This window comes from Coregonus lavaretus (assembly GCF_964263955.1).
Source record: "Coregonus lavaretus genome assembly, contig: HAP1_SCAFFOLD_7620, whole genome shotgun sequence".
NCBI classification, from domain to species: domain Eukaryota; kingdom Metazoa; phylum Chordata; class Actinopteri; order Salmoniformes; family Salmonidae; genus Coregonus; species Coregonus lavaretus.
This window is the reverse complement of record NW_028162293.1, coordinates 1-25,632: the sequence shown is the minus strand read 5'-3', so window position 1 is coordinate 25,632 and position 25,632 is coordinate 1. Positions and strand designations below refer to the sequence as shown.

The 25,632-nt window shown below is 44.6% G+C and overlaps 1 protein-coding gene across 1 annotated transcript; it reads right to left on the bottom strand.

Moving 5' to 3' along the window:
* Positions 1-651: 651 nt before the first annotated feature.
* LOC311119379 (adhesion G protein-coupled receptor B1-like) lies at positions 652-25,279 on the bottom strand (the record flags this gene model as incomplete). The annotated part of the gene is made up of 14 exons (XM_084194088.1): positions 652-715; positions 821-916; positions 1,208-1,379; positions 3,112-3,210; positions 8,024-8,109; positions 9,818-9,884; positions 10,341-10,410; positions 10,530-10,680; positions 10,879-10,981; positions 11,277-11,380; positions 16,431-16,557; positions 21,152-21,195; positions 23,202-23,304; positions 25,204-25,279. Coding segments are annotated over 14 exons (1,362 nt in total), but the record flags the coding sequence as incomplete, so codon positions are not given.
* Positions 25,280-25,632: the final 353 nt, after the last annotated feature.

The following is a 25,632-nucleotide window of genomic DNA, read 5'->3' as shown; positions in this document are numbered from 1 at the left end:
ATCCAGAGCGACTTACAGTTAGTGAGTGAATACATTTTCATACTGCCCCCCCGTGGGAAACGAACCCACAACCCTGGCTTTGCAAGCGCCACACACACTCACACAAAGAAAAATGGCATTTCTGCTCCAGATGCTTTTCCTGATATCCTGTCTCGGAGATAATCAGATTCCCGTTCGCTCCCAACGGATATCAGAGGAGAGCCTCTATCTGATGCCGCACTGTTGGTCGGTACTTAATTATAACACGGGCTGCCTGCCTGCCGGTGGATGTGGTGGAAGATGTGGGAGACTCAGACAGCCCTATTTATCCGCATATTACTGCTCAGCACTCGTTCCCACACCACAGCCCTATTGCCAATTGGCTGGGCTAAATTGCATTATGCTGCAGTAATGTGGTGCATATCATGTCAAAACAGTGTTTTGCGCTTCATAAGGGGCGGCTGCTGTGACGGCCGTGGTCTGACAACGGGTGGAGAGGAGTGGGATGGGAGGGTGCTGCTAACACAGAATACGCGTGGAGCAGAGAGGGCAAAGCAGGCGCATCTTTTCAATGACAGTACTCAAAGAAAACTCCACATGCATAGAGAGAATTGTATCGAGTCAGACAGACATGCAGACAGACGGACAGATGGACACACTGCATAAACTCACTCTTTTTTTTGCCGGTACTCTTACCTCCTCTGCAAGCCATGTCGACGTCTTTCTCGAAATCAGTCTAATGAAACAAAATAATAGAAAACTTGTTAACAAAGAACATGTAATACACGTAAAGTATATTAGACATTGTTTTAGATGAAAAATGATGTTCCATTCGTACTACCATAAGCTGAGCGTGTCCGTTCTGGAAAGATCCCCCTGAGTCTCCATTCCCATCCTCCTGGCGGTCCACTACCCGACACTTCACTGCTTCTTGAACCTACAATACACCATAATAAACACAGAGGTCATGACCTTTCAATGTCACAGTCCATTTTTTGTCTGTTCATCATCCTCCTTTCCACATCACCCTCAAAACAACTAATGACTTAGTTTACTTAATCAACGTTTTTCTTTTAGCTCCCAGTGGAGCACAGGGCCTCAACAAACAACCAATAAAAAATAAATAAAAACAATAATAATAAGAAGAAAGAAAGAAACACAGAGTAGGAGACAGAGTATCATCAAAGTGAAATGTGTCAGAGTGACAACAGAGTGAAGAATGACGTACCTCTCTGCGCAGGATGCAATGCACCATGACGATGACGAAGCCTTCCAGCGAATCAAACACAGCGAACAGGATCTGGAAGAGGGAGGAGCGTCGGTCGGTGATGGCCAGGACAGCAGACATCCAGGTGAGGGCGAGGAGAGGCAGAACCACACAGGAGCTCCACAGCGACGCCCTGGAGGATGGGAGGGGAACAGCAGCCCAGTGCCAGGGTCAGTACTACAGTCAGTTACACAGTTGAAGATACACAGGAAAGACTACACTGCTGGAAAAGAACTGTCTCTATTTAATACGATTTTGCATGATTTACTTGTTTGAAATGGGATTCAATGATACTACAAACTACATTTATCTTTCTAATTACAATAGAAGCGTTTCAAATGAAATACATACAGCCTCTACTACTAAAAACTGTATCTATGTACTGCATGTTGCCCTCGTTGTTGAAATTATTGGCATTATGTACAGTATAATATACCTAGAACAAGGTATATGTACATAGCTTGATGTTTTAAATATACTTACACTAGCTACCGTAAATATGCTAATATCACACACAAAAACATACATCCACAATCAATTGAAATATATGTTCCATAACTGACATATGCAATATGCATGTATGTTTAGGATGTGTCAAAAAACATATGAGCCCAGAGCAACAGGAAAAGGAGGAGCTGAGGTGAGTAAAGGAAGAACAAAAGTGAAATGAAGCAAAGAAATGTAATATAAAGACAAACGCAAGAGGCAGAGGGCAAAGGTATGATTCAGTTGACAAGGACTTCTCTTCTGGTCCATATGTTCCTACAGGACAATTTCTCTCTCTCTCCTTCACCAACATTCTTATTTCTTTCCCTAACTCCTCAACTCTTCAGATTCTTTATTTTACATGTGCACTTTTTAACTCTGTCCTGAGTTGATTGAATGAAAGGTATCTAGGTGTTATTTAAAAAAAGCATTCAGACACACTCCCACTGAAAACCACATTACATAAAATATAGCGACACATCAGGCCTGGCCACAGAAACCCAACCTGCGCGCGCGCGCACACACACACACACACACACACACACACACACACACACACACACACACACACACACACACACACACACACACACACACACACACACACACACACACCACACACACACACACACACACACTAATTGATAAGTTAAGTGCACTGCCCGTGAAAACCTCCTCCATGCGGATACAGATGTAGTGTTACTGTATCCATCCATATCCTGGGGGCATTACATAGCTGAAAGCCACTGAGCCTTGCACTTTTACTCTGGCCTATATTAAAGCTGCTTTTCTGCTGTCTGTGCTTCACACACACACACACAGTCTTGCACAGCTAACCTTCTGGGGACATACAATTCAGTCCCATTCAAAATCCTATTTTCCCTTACCCCTAACCTAACCCTGACCCTAACCCTAACCCTAACCTTAACCCAAAAAACCTAACCTTAAACCTAACCCTAAAACTAACCCTATCTCCTAACCCTAACCTTAAACCTAATTCTAACTCTAACACTAATTCTAACCTTAACCCTAAACCTCCTAGAAATAGCATTTGACCTTGTGGGGACAGACAAAATGTCCACAGTTGGTCAAATTTTTCTTGGTTTACTATTCTTGTGGGGACTTTTGGTTCCCACAAGTATAGTTAAAAACGTCCCACACACACACACACACCATATCTTCCAACAACAGCACTGGAGAACTAATTCCCAGTGATTCTCAGTGAGGGTACAGGAGAAAAGAGGAAATGAAAAGGGGGGAATAACGAAAATATAAAAACAAGCGGAGGAGGAGGAAGTAGAGGAGGCATGTCAAGGAAAAGGAAACAGAGGTAGAGAAAGCAGTATAGAATATGTGGGTAAATAATTAGCAGGACTAACATGGCGTTACTGGTAGCTGTGGTAGAAACGTCAGCCGACGAGATAACTCCGCACTTGGCACATTTGAGCGTCATATTGTACAGTGGTACTGTCATCTGACTGCAAAGTAGTCAAATTAACACACACTGTAACATAATACACACACAGATACAAATGCACACACACACACTCTTACACTCATACATTCAGAGTGAGTCACAGTTCCCTCTCTCTCTCTCTAGCTCTCTCTAGCTCTCTGTCTCTCTCAGGGCTAAGGGGTATGTGTGGGGGCTGGGCCGGACAAGATACACAACCACATCGGTGGATATGTCACTAAGGGCTGATTTATTCCACAATGATTGATCACTGCTCCTACTATATGTGAACACAACAAGCTTATAGGGGATCCTAACCAATATAGAGTGAGTGGGATAATCAAGTCAACAAAGGCACTATTGTATCCCGACATTATTCTAATCATCGTTTTAATCTAAGTACAGCCTATACTTATCATCTTGAGTCTGTGCAGAAAAGTGCTGTGACACTGTTGCACTAGCGGTTAAGAGGTTGGGCCAGTAACCGAAAGGTTGCTGGTTCAAATCCCAGAGCTGACTAGGTGAAATCTGCCAATGTGCCCTTGAGCAAGGCACTTAACCATAATTGCTCCTGTTAGTCGCTCTGGATAAGAGCGTATGCTAAATGACTAAAATGTTATGAGAGATACATGGAAAAACTTAAGTGCAGGTCTGTTTCTTATTGGCCAGGCACCTGTATGTATACTGGCATGAATACACATTATATTTCCCTTGTTCATCTTATTATTCACATTGTTGAATCCTTCATTTATGTGCATTAAGCTAAATAATTATGGTATTCTTATAAATGAATAATGCAAATATCTAATTAGAGACATTTTATGTGCCTATTGATGCTTTGCGTCTCAATTGCGTTGTTTATTTAGCTTCCTAAATGTAATTGCTGTGAATATTTTCACCCCTGGTTATTTCTCTCTACACCTCACTGGTCAGACTGATTACTTTATACGGGCATTACTGAACACTCTACTAAAGCTCTCACGCACAGAAACACACATGCACACACACACTCATGTAGTCATGTACACACATGCAAGCACACACACGCACAATGAACTATGAACTCAAAGTAGTGAGTCGTGACAGGCCTCTTAGCCTATATCTCCAATTAACCAATTAAGAGTGTTTTTACATGTGTTCATTACCGGGTGTATATCTGCGTATGTGTGTATGTATAAGTGTGCGTTGCTACATGGCTGTATTAAAACAACACAGAGGATAGACAATGAATTCTAAAGATTTCCTGAGAAGCTGTTCCAGGTTTAATCCTTTCCTTCTTCACTGGTACTGTAATCCACGAATACTGTAGAGAATCATCACAGTTCCCATCTAGCAGTTTATTTCTGTGTCACCCCACTTCTACAGTGTCTGTGCTGTCATCTAATCTCATATCATCACATCACAAAGCCCAGTGTTGCTGTGGCCTGCCTCTCTCTGCCTGGATGCCTGACTGGAAGTAAGAGACACAGTACAATCTCTACTATGCCTCTTCATCATGGATAAAAATACTGTATGAGAAATAATACAGCAATAATACACGAGAGGGTATGCGATTACTGAGATTATTATCAGGACGTGACGCAACGATAAACTGTCCATCCATACTTCTACACAATGGCTTGAAAAAAATTTCATTATATTAAAATACCCCCACAAGACAGAGACATCTAGAAGAAACAGAGTTCGAGAAGAACAGTGTCACAAAATGGCCGCTCGCAAAACGACAAATAAACCATAAGAGCCGAGGAAGGAATCGATTCAGTATAGCCGCTGGACAGATGGATTAAAAATCACATTATAAGAAATTACATTTCAAGTAAAAGAGCAATACAACCAATAACTACACCCCCCCCCCCCCCCTTCTGCCATAGGCAGTGATATTAAAAAGCAATCAGTAGCTTTTGAAATACAACACCATTTCCCTTGTCTTTATGATGTGTAGACGACAGAGAGAGTTCAGAGAGAGAATAAAACTGAGTAGGAAACACCCATATACTGTACATAGGCACATAGACCTAGACCTGCTCAAATCAAATCCAGGTCTTCAATCAAACAAGCAATACTCTTCAGCTAAATGCTCACTTCATTGTTCTGTCTCAACAATGTGGGTAGAAGTGATTAGATAGGTGATATTCTGTGGTTCCCAGTCGACAAACAAGGGTACAAAGCTTACCCAGTTTTACTGGTATTTCTTTCACTAGGATCGTCCACTCCGTAACAATTTCCACTGTTTTCCAGTGAGTCTGGGAGGAGCCAGTCTGTATAGTGACAACTAGGGTTAAAGTAACTGAACAGCAACCTGCTAACACAGTGCTAACACATCCTGGAATGAGGAATGAGGAAACACAACACCACACCAGGTCTGCCTTTACAGACCTTTCCTTTTCTCTCCTGTCTTGTCCTCTACTCTCCTGTCTGTTTCCATTTTTAGCCTCTAATTTTAGGGGTGGAAGAAAGAGAGAGAGCCTCAGCAGGCAGCGAGGATACATCTAAATCTCTGAGGTATGAGAGAGCAGAGCTACAGTACGCCGTGCCTAATAAGGCTCTTCATCTAGCGATCATTAATTATCTTGATTAAACATGTTAGGTATTGAAAGGCATGCGAGGGGAAAAAGAGACTGACACCCTTCTCTGTTTTCCATGTATCCACTCTGCAGTGCCACCCTGCCCCCTCCCCACAGTCCCTCCCCCCTCAGTCCACATACGCATAGTTTGATCCTTGAGGGAGCAGAGGGGGCCCAAACAGTGAGAATAATATCAGAGAATAACATGGTATCCTTCTGTGTTGTGTATGCATCCAGTCTTCTGGTGCCACCCCTCCCCCCTCTCCCCTCGGTCCAGGCACCATTGATAGCCCAGTGGTCTGCCTGCGCAACCCTAAAACAACCCCCCAGTACCCACTTTGTAATCGAATACACACCAACACACACGCCAACACACACACTCGCACATCTAAACACACACAAACATACAAACACCCTATCATATACTACTCTGTGCCATATCCTATACTTCTGTCAGTATTCATTCTGTATCTTAGTAATGTGACTACATTGAACAGAACCATGTATCACAACCGTGTTCTAGATTTTGCACTGCAGTTTATGTCTATAGTTATTCTTTAAATGTATTGCTTGTCTAGCTGGTTTTAGATGGAAGCTGGGATATTGATAGCAGGGAAAGTGTGAGGAGGGGGTATTAAGCCAATCAGAGTAAGAGGAGAGATTATTAAGCCAATCAGAGAGCGCTACTGCCAGGGGGAGGAGATTTAGTGTGTGGGGTGGGCCGTGAGCAGGGCTGATAGCCAATACAAATCAACAACAGTGTGGGCGGGGCTGATTTTTTACCCAATCAGTGACGAGGTGGAAAGGGGGAGCTGAGATTGAGGTGTTCCTGATTGGAGAGGAGGATCCCTGAGTGAGAGAGAGGGGGGGATTCTGTGCAAACTCAAACAGAATGTTTCAGACAGCAAAAAACAAACTTGTACAGTTCAAGAATAGTGAGATAGATCATTGCAGAGAGGCAAACATGTTGTTCAGAGAAAATAAATACATAAATAAACAACAATTCAGTTGGATGCACTAACGATGGCCAATGAGGGCACAGAACAGCAGCCTGCGAGAAGGGGGGAGCAGGGGTCACCGTGAGGTCAAAGGTCAACCCTGGGGTTATATAGGGACTTAAGGTCAAGACCTCTCTCAACATTGGTGAGTATTGCGCTGCACATGCTACTATCTGTATTAAGTAGTAGTAGTAAGTATAAACAAGGTAGACTTCAAGACAAGTACACATGGTTGAATGTGTATCTTAGTAGGAGCTTGGAAATGCCCAAATGGCTGTAGTAAAAACCCCATCTCCAACACAACAGATGTATCAGATGGAGTATGTTTCATATTGTAGTGAGTGGCCTTTTTAAGATACACAACAGAAAATAAACCAATTTCTATGGCTATAGAGCTAGCATTAGCTGTGTACTATAAATCAAACACATGACATTATGGTGTGCTTTGAGTGATCTCTGAGGTCTCTAATCTATACCCATCGGGCCCCTGCTCCCCTTCCCTAAACAACTAGCAACCAAACTAAATAAAAGAGAAAGATGGATATACAGAAATGTACATTATATAGCAACACCTGCAAATTAAGAGAAGCTGAGTGAACGTGTAAAAGCAACATACAGTATATGGCAGAGTACAATGAAACCAATACAAAAGCCATGAGATGAGCACTGATGCGCCATCTTGTTTCTTAATGGGAGGGTCCGATAACCAGTCCATTCTTTCTCATTTTCCCTTTTCTTATATCTCCCTCCCTCCCTCCCAACCCTTCCTTCTTCCTTCCCTCCCTCCCTCCCTCCCTCCCTCGCTCCTCTCTTCTTCTATCCCTCTCTGTCAGACCACATCCTCTACAAATCTTCCAATCACTGATCACTGTCTTTCTTATGAAAACATCCACATAATCCTTTCAGTATTTATTTTATCTGCTCCTTTTCATTTCCCCACTCTCACCTCTCGCTGTCTCTCTCTCTCTGCTCTCGCTATATCTCTCCTCCCTCCCTCTCTCTTTCTGCTCTCACTATATCTCTCCTCCCTCTCTCTCTTTCTCTCTCTCCCATACTCCTGTTGTCTGTGGTCCTATTCCCCAACTGTTATCTCCCCTGTTTCTAAATTCTGTCTTCTAAAGAAATAAATCTTATCAATTTCCTCATCTGACTCTTTCCTAGCTCCTGCGTTCTAGAAGTGAGAGCCAATGGCATTGCTAGCCCCGCCCCCAAGCGTATGCCCCAGGCTGGTTATTGGTGGACCAGTGAGATGGATGTGTGGTAGGATGAGGCATACCCTGCCCTCTCCTTCAGTTTCATATCAGTAATGCCGTCTTTGGACACCAGTTTGTTAAATACGAGAATCCCGATAACCATGTTAACCTGTCAGAGAGAAAAGAGAGATGTGAACAAAGCAGCCAGATACAGAGAAAAACTCTTAGTCACTCAGACCATATAGCTACAACCACTCTGTCTGTCAGTCTGACATGGAACTACAGAAATGATAGAGTATGATACATGCATGTGAATCATGTCAGTCCCACACATACACAGAATAGTTTACATATCAAACCTACAGTATATATAAAGTTGTAACTGCTAAGTGAAGGTAATAACATGTAGTTAGTCAAGTGGTAGCAATCTTGCGCATAGGGTCCATTGATGACTATACATGGCTTGCAAAAGTATTCACCCCCTTGGCATTTTTCCTATTTTGTTGCCTTACAACCTGGAATTAAAATGGATTTTTGGGGGGTTTGTATCATTTGATTTACACAACATGCCTACCACTTTGAAGATGCAAAACATTTTTTATTGTGAAACAAACAAGAAATAAGACAAAAAAACAGAAAACTTGAGCATGCATAACTATTGTGGTATGTCTCTATAAGCTGGGGACATCTAGCCACTGGGATTTTTGCCCATTCTTCAAGGCAAAACTGCTCCAGTTGCTTCAAGTTGGATGGGTTCCGCTGGTGTACAGCAATCTTTAAGTCATACCACAGATTCTCAATTGGATTGAGGTCTGGGCTTTGACTAGGCCATTCCAAGACATTTAGATGTTTCCCCTTAAACCACTCAAGTGTTGCTTTAGTAGTATGCTGGAAGGTGTACCTCCGCCCCAGTCTCAAATCTCTAGAAGACTGAAACAGGTTTCCCTCAAGAATTTCCCTGTATTTAGCGCCATCCATCATTCCTTCAATTCTGACCAGTTTCCCATGATGCTGCCACCACCATGCTTCACTGTGGGGATGGTGTTCTCGGGGTGATGAGAGGTGTTGGGTTTGCGCCAGACAAAGCGTTTTCGTTGATGGCCAAAAAGCTCAATTTTTGTCTCATCAGTACCTTCTTCCATATGTTTGGGGAGTCGCCGACATACCTTTTGGCAAACACCAAACGTGTTTGCTTATTTTTTTCTTTAAGCAATGGCTTTTTTCTGGCCACTCTTCCGTAAAGCCCAGCTCTGTGGAGTGTACGGCTTAAAGTGGTCCTATGGACAGATACTCCAATCTCCGCTGTGGAGCTTTGCAGCTCCTTCAGGGTTACCTTTGGTCTCTTTTTTGCCTCTCTGATAACCCAACCCTGATCTGTACTTCTCCACAACTTTGTCCCTGACCTGTTTGGAGAGCTCCTTGGTCTTCATGGTGCCGCTTGCTTGGTGGTGCCCCTTGCTTAGTGGTGTTGCAGACTCTGGGGCCTTTCAGAACAGGTGTATATATACTGAGATCACGTGACACTTAGATTGCACACAGGTGGACTTTATTTAACTAATTATGTGACTTCTGAAGGTAATTCGTTGCACCAGATCTTATTTAGGGGCTTCATAGCAATTTTGACTATTTTGTGTATGTCCATTACATGAAATCCAAATAAAAATATATTTAAATTACAGGTTGTAATGCAACAAAATAGGAAAAACACCAAGGGGGATGAATACTTTTAAAAGGCACTGTAAGTTTATGGTTAGGGCAAGACAAGAGTTACAGTATCTTACATATTTCTATGGCTAAATGTAGGGTTAATCTAAGATCAGTAAAGGAACAATGGTTTCTCAGACAAATAGAGGTTGAGACAGAGAGATAGGAAGTACCAAGACTACAGCAGCAGCCGGTCCCACAAAAGCATAAAGCAGACCACCTTCCAGAGACAGCCAGCAGCTGAGAGAGAAAGAGGAAGAGAGGGAGGAGGTGGAGAGGAAAAAGGGGGGAAGAGAGAGTGACACCCAGAGCAGGTGAGAAGGAAGGAGAAAGATAGATGAAGAGAAAGAAAGGTGGCATGAGAAAAAAAGGATGGAGAGAAACAGATAGAAGAAAAGAAAAAAAGTGGTGTAAGAAAGAGAGAAAAGGAGGGTGGGGTAGAGTGAGGAGAGGAAGAGGTCAAGTCACATACCAGGTCACACAAAAACAACCCCCAAGTATAAGGATTCTTTATCACATGTCTTAAATGCTCTTTAAAGATTAGGTAATCCAACATTAGGATTTAGAAGAAGAAAGAGTTCTAGAGCTACACAGAAAGAAAGATACAGAGAGAGAGAGACAAAAGGAGAGAGAGAAAAGACACTTGTCTAGACAGAGGGAGACACACAGCAACAATATCAGGGATAGCAGACTCACTAGTTGACGGTGCCATATCCCTTTGCTTTGGTGAAACCCACAGAGATTGCCACAACCAGAGCAGGTAGACCTAAGGAGGAGGGAGAGGGGTCAGTACTGGGTAGGGACGGAACAGACGGATAGACAGAGAAACAGATAAAACTGATCCCAATTTGCTCTGTGGGACAGACAGAGAAACAGCATCCTCACCCCAGCCCAGACACAGGAATCGTTTGCGGATGATGCGGTTCCTCAGCCGGCCAGTCACAGCCATGTATGACTGCCACGCCTCCGTCAGAACCCAACAGAACGACGAGAGGAAGAAGAAATGCAGGAAAGCAGCGACCAGCGTGCAGATCACCTGAGAGATGGAGAGAACACAAGATAGGAAGAGAGGGACAGAGAGTGAGGGAAAAAGAGAAGAAAAGAGGGAGAGTGTGAGGGGGGGTTGAAATAGGGAACAGGGAAGAGAAGAAGTGATGGAGAGATGTGAGTAAAATATCTTTACAAGACTTTGAGAGAGCATGTGGTGAGATACAGCTTGTTCATTGGCTCTTACTTTGTTCCTTGTCTGCGTCTGACCAATGAGGATGAGGGCATTGGAGGAGATGATGGAGAGGCAGAAGTTGATGAGGATGACGGAGCGCTCGGAGCGAATGTACCTGAGGAGAAACAACATGTTGAGGGGTCCACACCTTTCCCAACTGACCGTCAACCACCAACAACCACACCCATACTTTCTTCACTTAAACGGTTCAAAAGCTCTAGCCTTTTTACACTATCAAGCCAACCTGAACCGCACAATGCTGGCTCAGATTTAGTCCACTTTGTCCTTTCCAGCACGGTTCAAGCAATTATGGTAGATGCTTAACCAAACCAGCCTAGTACAGCTCCGCTGGGCTTACTAACTACTCAGATACCACTAGAAACAAAATACCAGAGTCAATGTGTTCTCACCTCCAGACCGACACATAGATGATGATGAGGAGCAGCAAGGTGAGAGAGGAGACTCCACAGCCCACCATCAGTGTCACAGAGGGAAGCTGCATTTTATCCATGTTCTGAAGGAGACACACATACAGTCAACACACAGACTGGTAGTACTGCAAAGAAATGTAAAGCAGATTCTTTCTTCCACTCTCCTGGTTCAGGACTGCAAAGCTAAAACAGTATGAGACCCCCCCCCCCCCCCCCCCGCACACACACAGAGACATGTGCAGTGCCGTGTACAGAGGTAGGTATAGCTGGTATCTGATAAAGAGAGCTGAAGAGAGGCTGGCAGGCAGGCAGGCTTCTGTTTGGGCCTTGGCTGGATATGCAGAGCAAGGTGATTCCAAGGTGAATCACTACACAGATTCTTAGCTGAAGGCCATGAACCAACGGCAGCTATAAAGCACATTTTGACAGATTATATTGTCAGACTACACTACAGACAGATTCAAACGTTCTACTATGAAACACAGCACGATAACGGCAACCTCCTCCTGTAAAACCATCGACAACAACAGATCGCCGTCTCCATGTTCCCGCAGCAGCCATTGTCTTAGTTGCCATGGTGATGCAGGATGGGGATGTCGGTACGGTAGCGTGGCAGCAGCAGCAGTGAGGGAAGGAAGGCTGCAGCATCCCACTGACCCTGTGGCTGCTTTATGCATAAGTGTGTGTGTTTGTGTGTGTGTGTGTGTGTGTGTGTGTATTTCGGACACAATTCCCAGTCTTGACTCATGCATGCTTAGCAGCACTGACTGATGAGTGTTCCCTGCTGTGGCCTGAACAGAGTGAAAGCATCTAGCTGGCAGGCAGTGTATCTATCTGAGGGAGTAGTGTTGCCTGCAGGCTCCCATGCATGACATCATGGGCACTGGCATGCTTCAGTATAGCATTATGTGCTCTACAGAGCAGTACTAACAGTGAGTCAAGAAGCCCATGTTCTGGAGTGCTGCTTAGTGAAGTGCTGCTTACTCTAGAAGACTAGCTTGATTAAACGTGTAATGTGTTCCAAATAGAAATATGTTCTAAGTGTAGTTGTCTTTGCTAAGGTTTGTTAGAGGTGGTGTCGGGGTGGATATAGGGGGGGGGGGGGGGGGGGTAGTCTGATGGGAAGAGATAGCTATGGAGGGACGGGATGCAGAGAGATAGGGGTGGGGGGGGGGGTTGAGGTGGTGTTGGGGTACCTAGAGGTGAGATGGAGGTGGAAGGGAGCGCAGCAGTCTTATGACAGGGATGGGGGGCGGGGAGAAGAGGAGGGGGGTCTATTCTATGGTTGTGCATTCCACCCTCAAGCAGAAGATAATTGACTGAGTTTATAGTCTGTCTTGTTTCCAGGTTTGATGTGTGCTAGAGGGCCAAATTAATTAAATCCTTTGATTAATCTGCACTGCTGTGAGTTCCCATCTCTCTCTCAGTCTGAAGGAAAAAGATTACGAATGCAGCCGAACTGAACAATGTCCGCTGAGACCGAGTAACTTTTACAGCCCTCTCTGTCTCCACTAATGGCAGCGCAGGGATGTGGGATGTGGGATGTGAATCGTGTACAGTGCAACCGTCTAGTGAGAGAGACAGAGACTTCCCATCCGGAAGAGGCTAGGCTATGTTATCCCAGTGTTGTTGCCTTCAGAAAGGGGGCATATATGTCTCTCAAGATAACAATGGCTAAATGGTATTGGTGATTTGTATCAATGCAGATATACAGGTATACATATCATAGTGTTAACAGCTTTCCAACACCATCAAGGCTTTCTGAGAATCACCATGGACACAGTAGTTCAATGATACCTAGCCTGGGTGTGTCTAGTTTGTAGAGTCAGACTAACCGGCTTTGACCATGACCTTCCACTGAACTCTGTATCTGACTGTATGTGACTCAAACCCAAGTAAGATTGATAGCATCTAAAGAAACATGAATCCATGTATGAGTACTGATGCAGCTACAGCATGAGGACCAACCTCTCTGATATAATGGGAAACACAAAGCTGTTCTGTGGTTCTGTTGAGTTAGTTGATCTATTTCTTACTATCTATAGGCCTAATATGGGTTACATTGTCAAAGGCAGGTCTGTAGGTGTGTGAACTGCGTACTCACAGGCCCATGAGACATTCTAACAAAGACTTGTCTGTCTCTCATAGGGGCAATAAAAACAGCCATACATGTGCCACCCACCCACCCACACACACACACACACACACACACACACACACACACACACACACACACACACACACACACACACACACACACACACACACACACACACACACACACACACACACACACACACACACACACACACACACACACACACACACACACACACACACACATACATTCATTCATCCTATTCCCAAAAACACAAGCCTTCTTCTCTCTGGGCCTGCTGGGTTCAGGTTTGAGCCTTTTGATAAGACTGCAGTGCATTTTCTCTCTCTCTCTCTCTCTCTTTCATTCTACAGCCTGCAGCTGAGTAGGACTGACTGAACGTGGTAACATTACAGAAGACTGGAGAGGAGAGTGATAAAGGGGCGGGACAGAAACCTACTATGTGGAGAGAGAGAGAGAGAGAGAGAGAGAGAGAGAGAGAGAGAGAGAGAGAGAGAGAGAGAGAGAGAGAGAGAGAGAGAGAGAGAGAGAGAGAGAGAGAGAGAGAGAGAGAGAGAGAGAGAGAGAGAGAGAGAGAGAGAGAGAGAGAGAGAGAGAGAGAGAGAGAGAGAGAGAGAGAGAGAGAGAGAGAGAGAGAGAGAGAGAGAGAGAGAGAGAGAGAGAGAGAGAGAGAGAGAGAGAGAGAGAAGAGAAAGCAGCAGAGGAAAAGGATGTGGGAAACTGACTAAGCAGGAGGGAGAGGAAGAGAGAGCCAGCGAGAGGCTGGGTGTTTGTCATTCTGGGGCTGTATGAGGCTAGCAGCAGACAGAGGAGAGGAGAGGGGCTGCACCATTCAGAATGTGGCAAGTGTTGCTGCAGGAATAATTAGCTAGCTCCGTAACCATGGCTGTCTCACTAACCCACTAGCATGGCAGGAGGGAGAAGGGAAGGGAGGGAGGGAGAAGAAAGAGTGGGAGGGGGGAGGAAAATGAGTGCCCTTCTCTCCTGGCACAGAGCCAGGTGAATATAATTGCCACAATATGCTTCCCTTAGGGCATTTAAAAGCCCCCAGACTGCGACACTGCTGTGAGACGGCCTGTCGAGTGGCCAGGTAGAGAGAGGGATGAATAGAGGTAGACAGATAGAAGGAGGAATAAGGGGGAGGATGACGCTGTGTTCTGGCCAGGGAGAAGCAGCAATCACTTGGGGAGTGCTATTAACACATAACGCTATAATATGATAATATGCCATTTAGCAGACGCTTTTATCCAAAGCGACTTACAGTCATGTGCGCATACATTTTTACGTATGGGTGGTCCCGGGGATCGAACCCACTACCCTGGCGTTACAAGCGCCATGCTCTACCAATTGAGCTACAGAGGACCACTTACAGGGGACCACGCTACTATGACTACTACCCATCCCACAGACACACGCCAAATAAACAGTGTGTATGTGTGTGTGTGTGTGTGTGTGTGTGTGTGTGTGTGTTTGCAGTATGTTTAACCGTATGCATGTGTGCAGCTGTGTGTAATAAGGATAGCGACTGCTTCTGTGTGTGTATAGCAAGTGATGATCTGTAAACATCTTGCAGAGGTGTACAAACACACCAATGCCCCCACACGCACACGCACACACACACACACACACACACACACACACACATACACACTCACACTCACACTTCCAAGATCATCCCCCCGGCTGAATAATCTTAGCTCTAGGATGGTCGAGGGGAAGACAGAGGGCGTGTGAGAGAGGGAGAAGACAGAGAGACAGAGATGGAGAAGAGAGAGATACAGAACATCAAACGCACAGCTGCAGATTCTCAGGGCGAAAGACTGCCGTGTTTATTTGCTTTCCTAAGACCCATCAAATCAAGCCTGTCCGTTGCTTGCAGGTGCACATTTCCTCATCCCCATCCCCTTCTTTTGATGTAGCATTTGGGTGCCGTCATATAAAAACCACATGCATTTCTAAAACGGGTAAATGTCGCATCTGTCTGAATATCTTGGCCCAGGAGGAGTAAATAAACAGTATTCCATCCCTCCCTTCATCCATTCCTCCGTTCTTCCCTTCCCTCTATCTAGGCCACACAGCACGAAGGCTGTGGTGGTGAATTAGTATAGGGTCTTCTACAGCTTTAAGAGCCCCTGGTGCCCATCCATGCTGTTACCAGGGCAACTAGTGAACAACTGCTTCACAGGCAGTTTCCAGTCTAATAATAACTAATCGCACTGAATGAACATTTCCTCACAAAGACAGTACTGGCCTTTTCATCCCCCCTCAGAAACGGGGCCACATTTGAGCAGTTTGAGCCATCACTGGAATTCTGCAGGGTTTGGTAAAGGTATTGTCATATTAACACCCCTATTGTTATCCAATTGGAGTCAAATACTGATTATCTGTGATTTTCTTAGCCCCATTTTATGTAAATGCACAATTGGAGGATATTTAGGCAGCATGCATGGAGCATAGCAGCATTCCAATGGAGACCTGTGCAGGGAAATATTAATTTGTCAAAACGCAGGAATAATATGTTATTATATTACATTGGACAGCGTTCACATGAAATATGCAGGGGTCTGAACTGAACATGAATACAATTATAATAGCTTATCTAAAACCCTAAAATAAATATTCACATAGCCTAACAATTTATCATTCAGCATGTAATGTATGCAAATCAATAGTATAGTAGTCAACACGGTCATTTTGCCGTTGGAATATATAAACTGGATGTACCTCAACTAAAATGTGTAATTTCGACACAAATCTCCCTTTTCTGCTCGGTGGGACGACTTGAAAGATGCCCAAATTCTTTATTTGAGAACACACACAGGCCTTGCTGAATGGCATCTGCACGTCGCAAGCAAGAGAGGGGAGAGAGGGAGGGAGCGCGCAAGGGCTCTGATGATACGGAATGGCAATGACGCCCTTTTCCACTAAACCCGGTGAGAAACATACACATAACTCACAAGCACCTCGATTCGGATACCCTAACATAAAAGAATGAAGGAAGGTGTCGGACTTACCATGTCAGGAGTTAGCCGTGCTAAAATGGCGAAGGTAGAGAGTCTGTCACACACGCATTTGGTTCTGAATGAGTCGACAGGCACGGCTCTGCAGCCCCTGGCAGACCACGATCCGAGCAGCGAGGAGCTGCGGGAAAAGAGAGAGAGCGCTGCGGTGAATAAAAACGGGGGGAAAGCGAGTCAAATCCGCCACCACGTTACAGACACCAGCTATTTAATTCCAAATCCCCTTTACATCTCCGCCGTTAAGCGAGCAAGAGCGCAGAAAACGCAGTGAAAATGGTGATGAAAGGTTCTCTGTGAGCCAGACGCCGTGCTGCTCAGGTTTCTGCTTGGCCAGGTTATTGCAATATAGAGTGGGAATTCACATATGACCCAAAAATACACAATAGCAATGGGGGTAAAAGTAATAATAATAATAATAATAATTATAATTATAATTATAAAAACAATAATGCAAATCTAAATTATTATTGTGTCTCATTATTTATCCCTAGATTTAGATTGCCTTATTGGTGGCACAATTTAAAAGCTAAAGAGATTAGAGAATAATGTGTACTTAATATACAATTAATCAGCTGGATACATTTTTTTCTTGTGTGAACCCATTTAACAGTACTTCGTGTGACTGTAATGCCATCCTAACTTATATTTACAGGTAAATAGGTTTTTGATGGCCTGGCTAGGCCTTTTTTGTAACCTACTGGACCATACATCAACAATAAATGCAATTCTAACCCAATAAGAAAGCACTTTAAATACATATGTAGTTTATTTTTCTGTTATATTGTTAACCATTCTTAGTTGAGCATATTCATCAAAATGTGAATTGTGAATGTTGACCAAACTTCGACAAATATCAGGTTTGTCTAAGTCTTATTTACCTGAATGGACCAGGCTAAATCCACACCACTTTGTCACTCACTGTCTATGGAATCGACTGAACTTGTCAATCAAAGACTCACAACCACCCGCTTCTACTATAAAGCATTACTAACAATTCTAAAGTTTTAACGTTAGAAAATAATATTGCTGAACAGCTTAGCATGGAGTTCATGGGGAGGCTTCCCCTCTAGACGTCTTGCTTGTAGGCCTCTTCCCTCATTGAATGGGCATTCTCAGTGGCCAGTGACGTTGCGTTGCCAGTACGCTGTCGACTGCCATGTGGTGCTGAACTCCAGATATCAGAAACCATATTTTCCCGCTATGCATGGTGCTGAAATATCAGATCACAGCTATTTCATTGTTGTTTACAACGTCGTACCCTCCACACGTGGCTAAGTTACCACACAGCTGTTCTAAAACCCTGACAAAGACAATTTATTTATTTAATAATAAGAAGACTTTTCAAGTTATTGTATTGTACTCCTCCAAGAGTGCATGGCTCAGTTTCAGTCCTCTCTTCATATCGGTCTGACTGTGGTGCATAGAGAATGACCCCGATGGTTATTGGTTCCTCATGTCTTAATGGGAGTTGTGTGTTGTGTCTCCCTCCCATGGCACAGTGATGCTGGATGGTACATTGGTGATGTCACACTCCATCCATCTCAAGCGAGCCCTTACATCCTCTTCCCAAACATAGTGGTCCCCAAAGGGACTCATCAAGATGGGTGGAACATGGTCTCCTGCAGGGCTCTGGGGGCTAGTGGCACCAGAAACACACAGCAGCCCCCAGGGTTAACCAACCAACAAACCAACCAAACAGCCTGGGACTGGGTCTCAGTAGACTTGGGTTCAAAAAGTAGTTGTGTTCTTTCCAATACTTGGAAGCATTTAATTCATTCAGTCTGGAGAGCCAGTTGGCAGGGTTAGAATTTTTTTTTTTTTTATTCCAGTGGTTCCATTGCACTAGGCAGGCTCGATCAAGAGCAGATTAAGTATTTGAAAGAAAACCAATACTATTTGAACCCAGGTCTGTACATCAGGGCCAAAGACATCTCATCACAACACACCACGGCCTCCAACAGGGTTACCCACAGTGCACCAGGGCCACCTCACAGCAGCCCTCGATAGGTTTACCCATGGTGCATCTGGGTGGAGAGTGCTGAGGGGTGAAACCATGACGAGCAGAGAGAAGAAGAGGAGAGAGAGAGAGCGAAAGAGAGAGAGTAGTAGTCTTGTAGCCCCAGGAGTAGGCTCAGTGCTAACATTAGCACATCACCCTAACAGAAATCCAATAATATAACTCAGCGCAGAGTCTCTGTGGATGACACGATTAGGCCGCTATCCCAATCACATAGCAAGCCACAGCACCACACACACACACACACACACACACACACACACACACACACGCACACACACACACACACACACACACACACACACACACACACACACACACACACACACACACACACACACACACACACACACACACACACACACACACACACACACACACAGGCCTAGCCACGGGGGATCATTTGGGTAGCGGTCCAGCACTGTGAACGGTCCCTGCCAACAACAGCCCAGGACCACATGAATGAATGGGACAGCAGGGCCTGCCTGACCGCCACAACATCCCAGACATCCCTGGGTTCAAATACTATTTTAAATCTTTTAAATACGCTTAGCGTTTGCTCTAGTCTGCCTACAGAGCTAGATGGGGGGTTTCTATTGGTGCCATTAAGTAAGAAAAGCTCAATCAAGCCCAGACAAAATTGTTTAGTCTGGTGCTATAACACCCAGCGATGGAAATAATAATAAATAATATATTAACTAAAACCAATAGACAGATTAAAGAACAGGGGAAGCTAAATTCAATAAGAGACAAACTGTAAAGAGAACAATTATGATTGTGGGTTTATAAAGAAGTGGAGGTGGGTGAGGAGCGATAAGGTAGGGAGGGTGACTGGGCCAGGTCAGGACCAGGTTGACGTTTATTATCATGAATCTTGCCCTGAAGGCAGAACTGAGTGATTTCCGCTAGATGGGCCAGCTGCAAAGTCAAAATTGGCTACATTGTAAAAAATCATGAAAACAAAAATGAGCTTTTTAGTCTTAATATAAGGTTAGGGTAAGGCATTAGGGTTAGCAGTGTGCTTAAAGTTAACTTAAGGTTAGGGTTAGGTTTAAAATCATATTGTATTACTTTGTGGCTGTGCCAGCTAGTGACCTCTCTGCAGAGCTGCCTCCAGGGCAAGATTCATGACAATAAATGCCAACCTGCAGGCCAGGATGGCAACACTGCTGTTGTTATTGATCCCCCGCCCCAGATTGAAGTGTGATCCCTAGGAGAGAAGACCACCCGTCACACACCTGCTTGCCTCTCTCTCTCACAGCCTTTATCAACAAGACACCACCATGACAAGGACGCCTCCTCACATTTCAATTTGTCCCCCAAATATTAACTCATTAATCATAGCTGCTGTCCAAGATGGATTTTAATTTTGCTTAGAACATGTCACCCCCCTCCACCTCCCTCGCCTCCCCCTTCTCTCCCCACACTCCCCAACATGGTGTGTGAAGCTAGATTAGATTTTTTTTTTGTTCTCTCTCCCTCTCTGCCTCTCTCTCGCTCTGCCACTCTCTCCATCTTCTCTCATCCCTCTTGCTTTCTCTCAACCCTTTCTCTCTCCTCTTCCCTCATTGCTCGCTCATTCTTTCTCTCTCTCTCTCTAGGTCTATATTGACCTGGTCAAACTTTGTTTTATGGCAAAAGTGTACACACTTATCTAAATGCAAATGTCCAACCTGCATTGTAATAAGGCCGTGGGCACATTGTGCTTTCTCCTCTCTCTTGCTCTTTCTCTCACTTGCACACAGCTTCTCTCTCTCTCTCTCTCTCTCTCCTCTCTCTCTCTCTCTCTCTCTCTCTCTCTCTCTCTCTCTCTCTCTCTCTCTCTCTCTCTCTCTCTCTCTCTCTCTCTCTCTCTCTCTCTCTCTCTCTCTCTCTCTCTCTCTCTCTCTCTCTCTCTCTCTCTCTCTCTCTCTCTCTCTCTCTCTCTCTCTCTCTCTCTCTCTCTGTCTGTCTGTCTGTCTGTCTCAGTAGATCCCAGTAGAGCACTCTCCATTCATCCCTCTGTGTTGACGCCTTGGTTCGTGTGTGCGTGGGGGCCCAGGAGAGAAAGCTGTGAGCGACACTTTTAATTTTCTACATGCTGCATCAGTGTCAGCACAGTGTTAGCTGGGTGGGGGTTAGTGTTTGCCCCGTCCCATCTCCCATTACCCACAGAGAGGAGCTCTGGAGTTGTCTGACAAACTCAGCACCTTTCTACTGGGTGAGTGTGTGTCACGGGCACTTCGTCAAGATTAAAAACAGTGGAGCAGGAACAGCCACGGAACACACAGTCACAGTGGGAAATGATGTGATGTGATGCCGTCTCCCAGAGTTCTATCCCTCACTGTGAAGGTCCACACCAGCAGGTGTTTCAGAGCCAGGTAGCCAAGCGGGTCCACCATAGAAATATAATTACTTTAGTTCATGGTTATGGGTAACCTTCTTACTTTACATCCAGTCCACCCATCATGGTACATTGACTTGAATGGGGATGTCCATTCTAGTAATTTTATTTCTGTTTTTAGAGCCAGGTAGGCGCATAAAGGTCCTATAATTCAGTTCAATTCTAGGATCTCTATGGGTAGACGGCTCCAATGTCCGTCCTAGTAATTATTATTCTATGTAGGCGGTTCCACCCCCAGGCTCCACACTGCAGCCAGGCAGCGTCAAGGGGCAGCCCAACAGGCACATGGGTGAAAGAACTAGACAAAGGCCTTACCTGTCACTCTCGTCCCAGGAGATGCAGGTCTGGTTGGTGGTGCCCTGATCAGACAGAGAGAGAAACGGTCAGATGGTTGACATACAGTGCATTTGGAAAGTATTCAGACCCCTTGACTTTTCCCACATTTTGTTACGTTACAGCATTATTCTAAAATTGATTAAATAAAACATTTTCCTCATCAATCTACACACAATACCCCATAATGACAAAGCCAAAACAGGTTTTTATAGTTTTTTGCTAATTAAAAACAGAAACCTTATTTACAGAAGTATTCAGACCCTTTGCTATGAGAATAGAAATTGAGCGAAATTGAGCTCAGGTGCATTCTGTTTCCATTGATCACCCTTGAGATGTTTCTACAACTTGATTGGAGTCCACCTGTGGTAAATTCAATTCATTGGACATGATTTGGAAAGGCACACACCTGTCTACATAAGGTCCCACAGTTGACAGCACATGTCAGAGCAAAAACCAAGCCATGAGGTCGAAATACTTGTCTGTAGAGCTCTGAGACAGGATTGTGTCAAGGCACAGATCTGGGGAAGGGTACCAAAACATTTCTGCAGCATTGAAGGTCCCCAAGAACACAGTTGCCTCCATCATTATTAAATGGAAGAAGTTTGGAACCACCAAAACTCTTCCTAGAGCTGGCCGTCTGGCCAAACTGAGCAATCGGGGGAGAAGGGCCTTGGTCAGGGAGGTGACCAAGAACTCGATGGTCACTCTGACAGAGCTCCAGAGTTCCTTTGTGGAGATGGGAGAACCTTCCAGAAGGACAACCATCTCTGCAGCACTCCACCAAATCAGTCCTTTATGGTAGAGTGGCCAGACGGAAGCCACTCCTCAGTAAAAGGCACATGACAGCCAGCTTGTAGTTTGCCAAAAGGCACCTAAAGACTGACCATGAGAAACAAGATTCTTAGGTCTGATGAATCCAAGATTGAACACTTTGGCCTGAATGCCAAGCGTCACGTCTGGAGGAAACCTGGCATCATCCCTACGGTGAAGCATGGTGGTGGCAGCATCATGCTGTGGCAATGTTTTTCAGCGGCAGGGACTGGGAGACTAGTCAGGATCGAGGGAAAGATGAACTGAGCAAAGTACAGAGAGATCCTTGATGAAAACCTGCTCCAGAGTGCTGAGGACCTCAGACTGGGGTGAAGGTTCACCTTCCAACAGGACAACGACCCTAAGCACACAGCCAAGACCACGCAGGAGTGGCTTCGGGACAAGTCTCTGAATGTCCTTGAGAGGCCCAGCCAGAGCCCAGACTTGAACCCAATCAAACATCTCTGGAGAGACTTGAAAATAGCTGTGCAGCGACACTCCCCATCCCACCTGACAGAGCTTGAGAGGATCTGCAGAGAAGAATGGGAGAAACTCCCCAAATACAGGTGTGCCAAGCTTGTAGCATCATACCCTTGAAGACACAAGGCTGTAATCGCTGCCAAAGGTGCTTCAACAAAGTACTGAGCAAAGGGTCTGAATACTTGTAAATGTGATATTTCCGTTTACAATTTTTTTCCTTCATATTTATAAATACCTGTTTGTGCTTTGTCATTATGGGTTATTGTTTGTTGATTGGTGAGGAAAAAAACGATTTAATCAATTTTAGAATAATGCTGTAACGTAACAAAATGTGAATGCACTGTATGCATAGCCGCGGGTAGTAGGGGTGCTGAGGTGCTGCAGCACCCCCTGATAAATCACATAAAAAAATGTATTCATAAAATAAAAACTGCACCCCACCACAAAACATCTTCCTGTTGCCATGGACATATACTCTGTTTGCAAATGTTCTCATAAACCTCCAGTTGAGAGGATCATTAAATGCATTTTTAAAGTGCTTTTCTAAGTGCTAAAAGTGCTTTTCAGTGATAAAGGCATGGTAGGTCTTTTGAAATGCTATCAAATATCAGCAACTTGTGTTTTTATGGGATAAGCCACATGATCTGTCAAAGCCCTACCTACTCTGTTACACTACAGGGGTCAATTACTACTGAGGTCACTGCTCAGGTCAGAGGGTCAGATGTGAAAGGTCACTCACGTTGTAAAGGTGTGAGAACTGGACCTCAACTGGGGTAGAGAGGGATCCTGGGGTGGGCTTGATGGTCACAGACACCACCTTGGAGTTGAGCACAGTGCTGTTTCTGGAGGGAGGGAAAGAGTGGGTGAGGAGAGGAGAAAGAGTGTGAGGAGAGAGGGGGGAACAGTTTGGTGTCACCAGCATAGGACAACTCACATGGTCAGGTGACATACCACGTGAGAAGCACACATCATTTTCATCGTTGTCAATCCCTGTTCCCATCAACAGACTAAAATCTCCCTCCAGTAATACTGCCCCATCTCTACAACACATGTTCCCATTTCTCCCTAACACAGCATACATGTCCCTCAAGACACCCTTGTATGTCCCAGCACTTGACCCATGTCCCGTTTGAAATAGACAATCTGATCAAAGCTCGCCATGTTTCACAGCCCCCACACTCTGACTCCTCTCCCCTACTCTCTCCCATCTGCAACATCTCCCTCTCTCTCTTTCTCTCTCTCTCCCTCTCGCTCTTTCTCCCTCTCACATCTCAGAACGCAATCAGTCAACGTAAACGTTTGTGTCAGCCAGCCTCTGTCTAAAACGGATCACATTTCCTTGAAGGGGAAAAAGATTCAGAGGGAACAAAGGACAGAAAAAAGAACTAACTAGGCCTGGGTAAAGGCAGAATAGAAGAGGAGCTTCCACATTATGCCCAGGGGGGAAAGTAGATTTCAGTTCTTACTGGTATGGGACACCCAAGCGCGCACACAATTTTTTTTTATGAGCTTGGTGTAATCATAGAATTACATAGGCCTATAGAATCCCTATTCATTGTATATATCATCTCTGTGGGCCTAGTAGCCTAGGCCTAGTGAAGATTTGTCATATCACTTTTAACATGTATTACATTTGTCAAACAATCATTTCAAAAAGGCGCTCTTGTAGGCTACCCGCGCACATTCGTCCACTCGCAAAATAATTCCAGCATCCAAACAGTGCACTATGCACTCGCAATTTGATGAATGGAAAGAGACATCTGTCACAAAACCTTTTGCTGCAGTTGGCTAAATCAGGGTCACGTAGAGTGTTTCTTGGTAGTCTTAAACAAATCTACTTTGAAACAAAAGTATACACCTCACACACATGGTTATGGGTTTAAAAAGAAGAAGACACCTGTACCATGTCAGATATAAAGTTGAAATGTATTCAATTTTGAGTTTGCATCCCAATATTACACTCTATATACATCACAGAAGACTAAAATATAAGAAAAACCGTTTGACATAGAGACATCGAATATTCGGTCGGTTTTGTTTATTAATGTTTATTAATTATGAAATTCTGAAAAAGATTAATACCATTCCACCCATGAGGCCAGTAGGTCATTTGACTGCAGGAAAGGGCTACAAAACACATCAAATTGCAGTTAGGAGGATTGTGTGAGTGTGATTCTGCCACTCTAGCCTGCGTTCCTACATATGTTCTTCCATCTCATTATACCTGCTCATACACATTAACGTAATGGTAGGAACACTCCTCACTGAACGAGAGAAAGCTATAGATAACAAATACACATGCTGTTTGAATACATATGCTTAGCATAAAGCAGTTCTCTGAAATGTTATTCATTCTAGATAATAGCTACTTCAGACATCCTTTTACACATACAGGAGACTAAGTAATAATAATTGGTCATTAGCAGACGCTCTTATCCAGAGCGACTTACAGGAGCAATTAGGGTTAAGTGCCTTGCTCAAGGGTACATCGACAGATTTTTCACCTAGTCGGCTCAGGGATTAGAACCAGCGACCTTTCGGTTACTGGCACAATGCTCTTAACCACTAAGCTATCTGCTACGTGGTAGCATTCAAAGCCCATTAGCCACCAAGCAAAAGAGGTTCTGGGATGCGTTCTGTGCTGGGTTCCAAATGGTACCCTATTCCCTTTATAGTACACTTATTTTGACGCATCCCTGGAGAAAGCATTGTGAGTAGAGATGTCAGTAAATCACTCTCACCTCTGTAGAGATAGGATGCTGCCCAGGTTTCTGTAGAGAACGATCCCAGTGACAAACGCTGACAAGTCATCGGCATCTGGAGTACAACACAAACATGTGTCCACCGTTCAGACACAGACCAACACACACATGAACAGACACAAACGAGATGGAGAGAGAGAGAGAGAGAGAGAGGAGAGAGAGAGAGAAGAGAGAGAGAGAGAGAGAGAGAGAGAAGAGAGAGAGAGAGAGAGAGAGAGAGAGAGAGAGAGAGAGAGAGAGAGAGAGAGAGAGAGAGAGAGAGAGAGAGAGGGACAGGTCAGTCAGAATCCAATAAAAAAGGGAGAGAGGGGGAGAGATGGAGGAGTGACGTGTGTTTGTGTTTGTGTGTCAGTGGTGTGTGGTGTGTGTGTGATGACCTGCAGGTCCTCTTAGTGGGTCTGTGCTGAA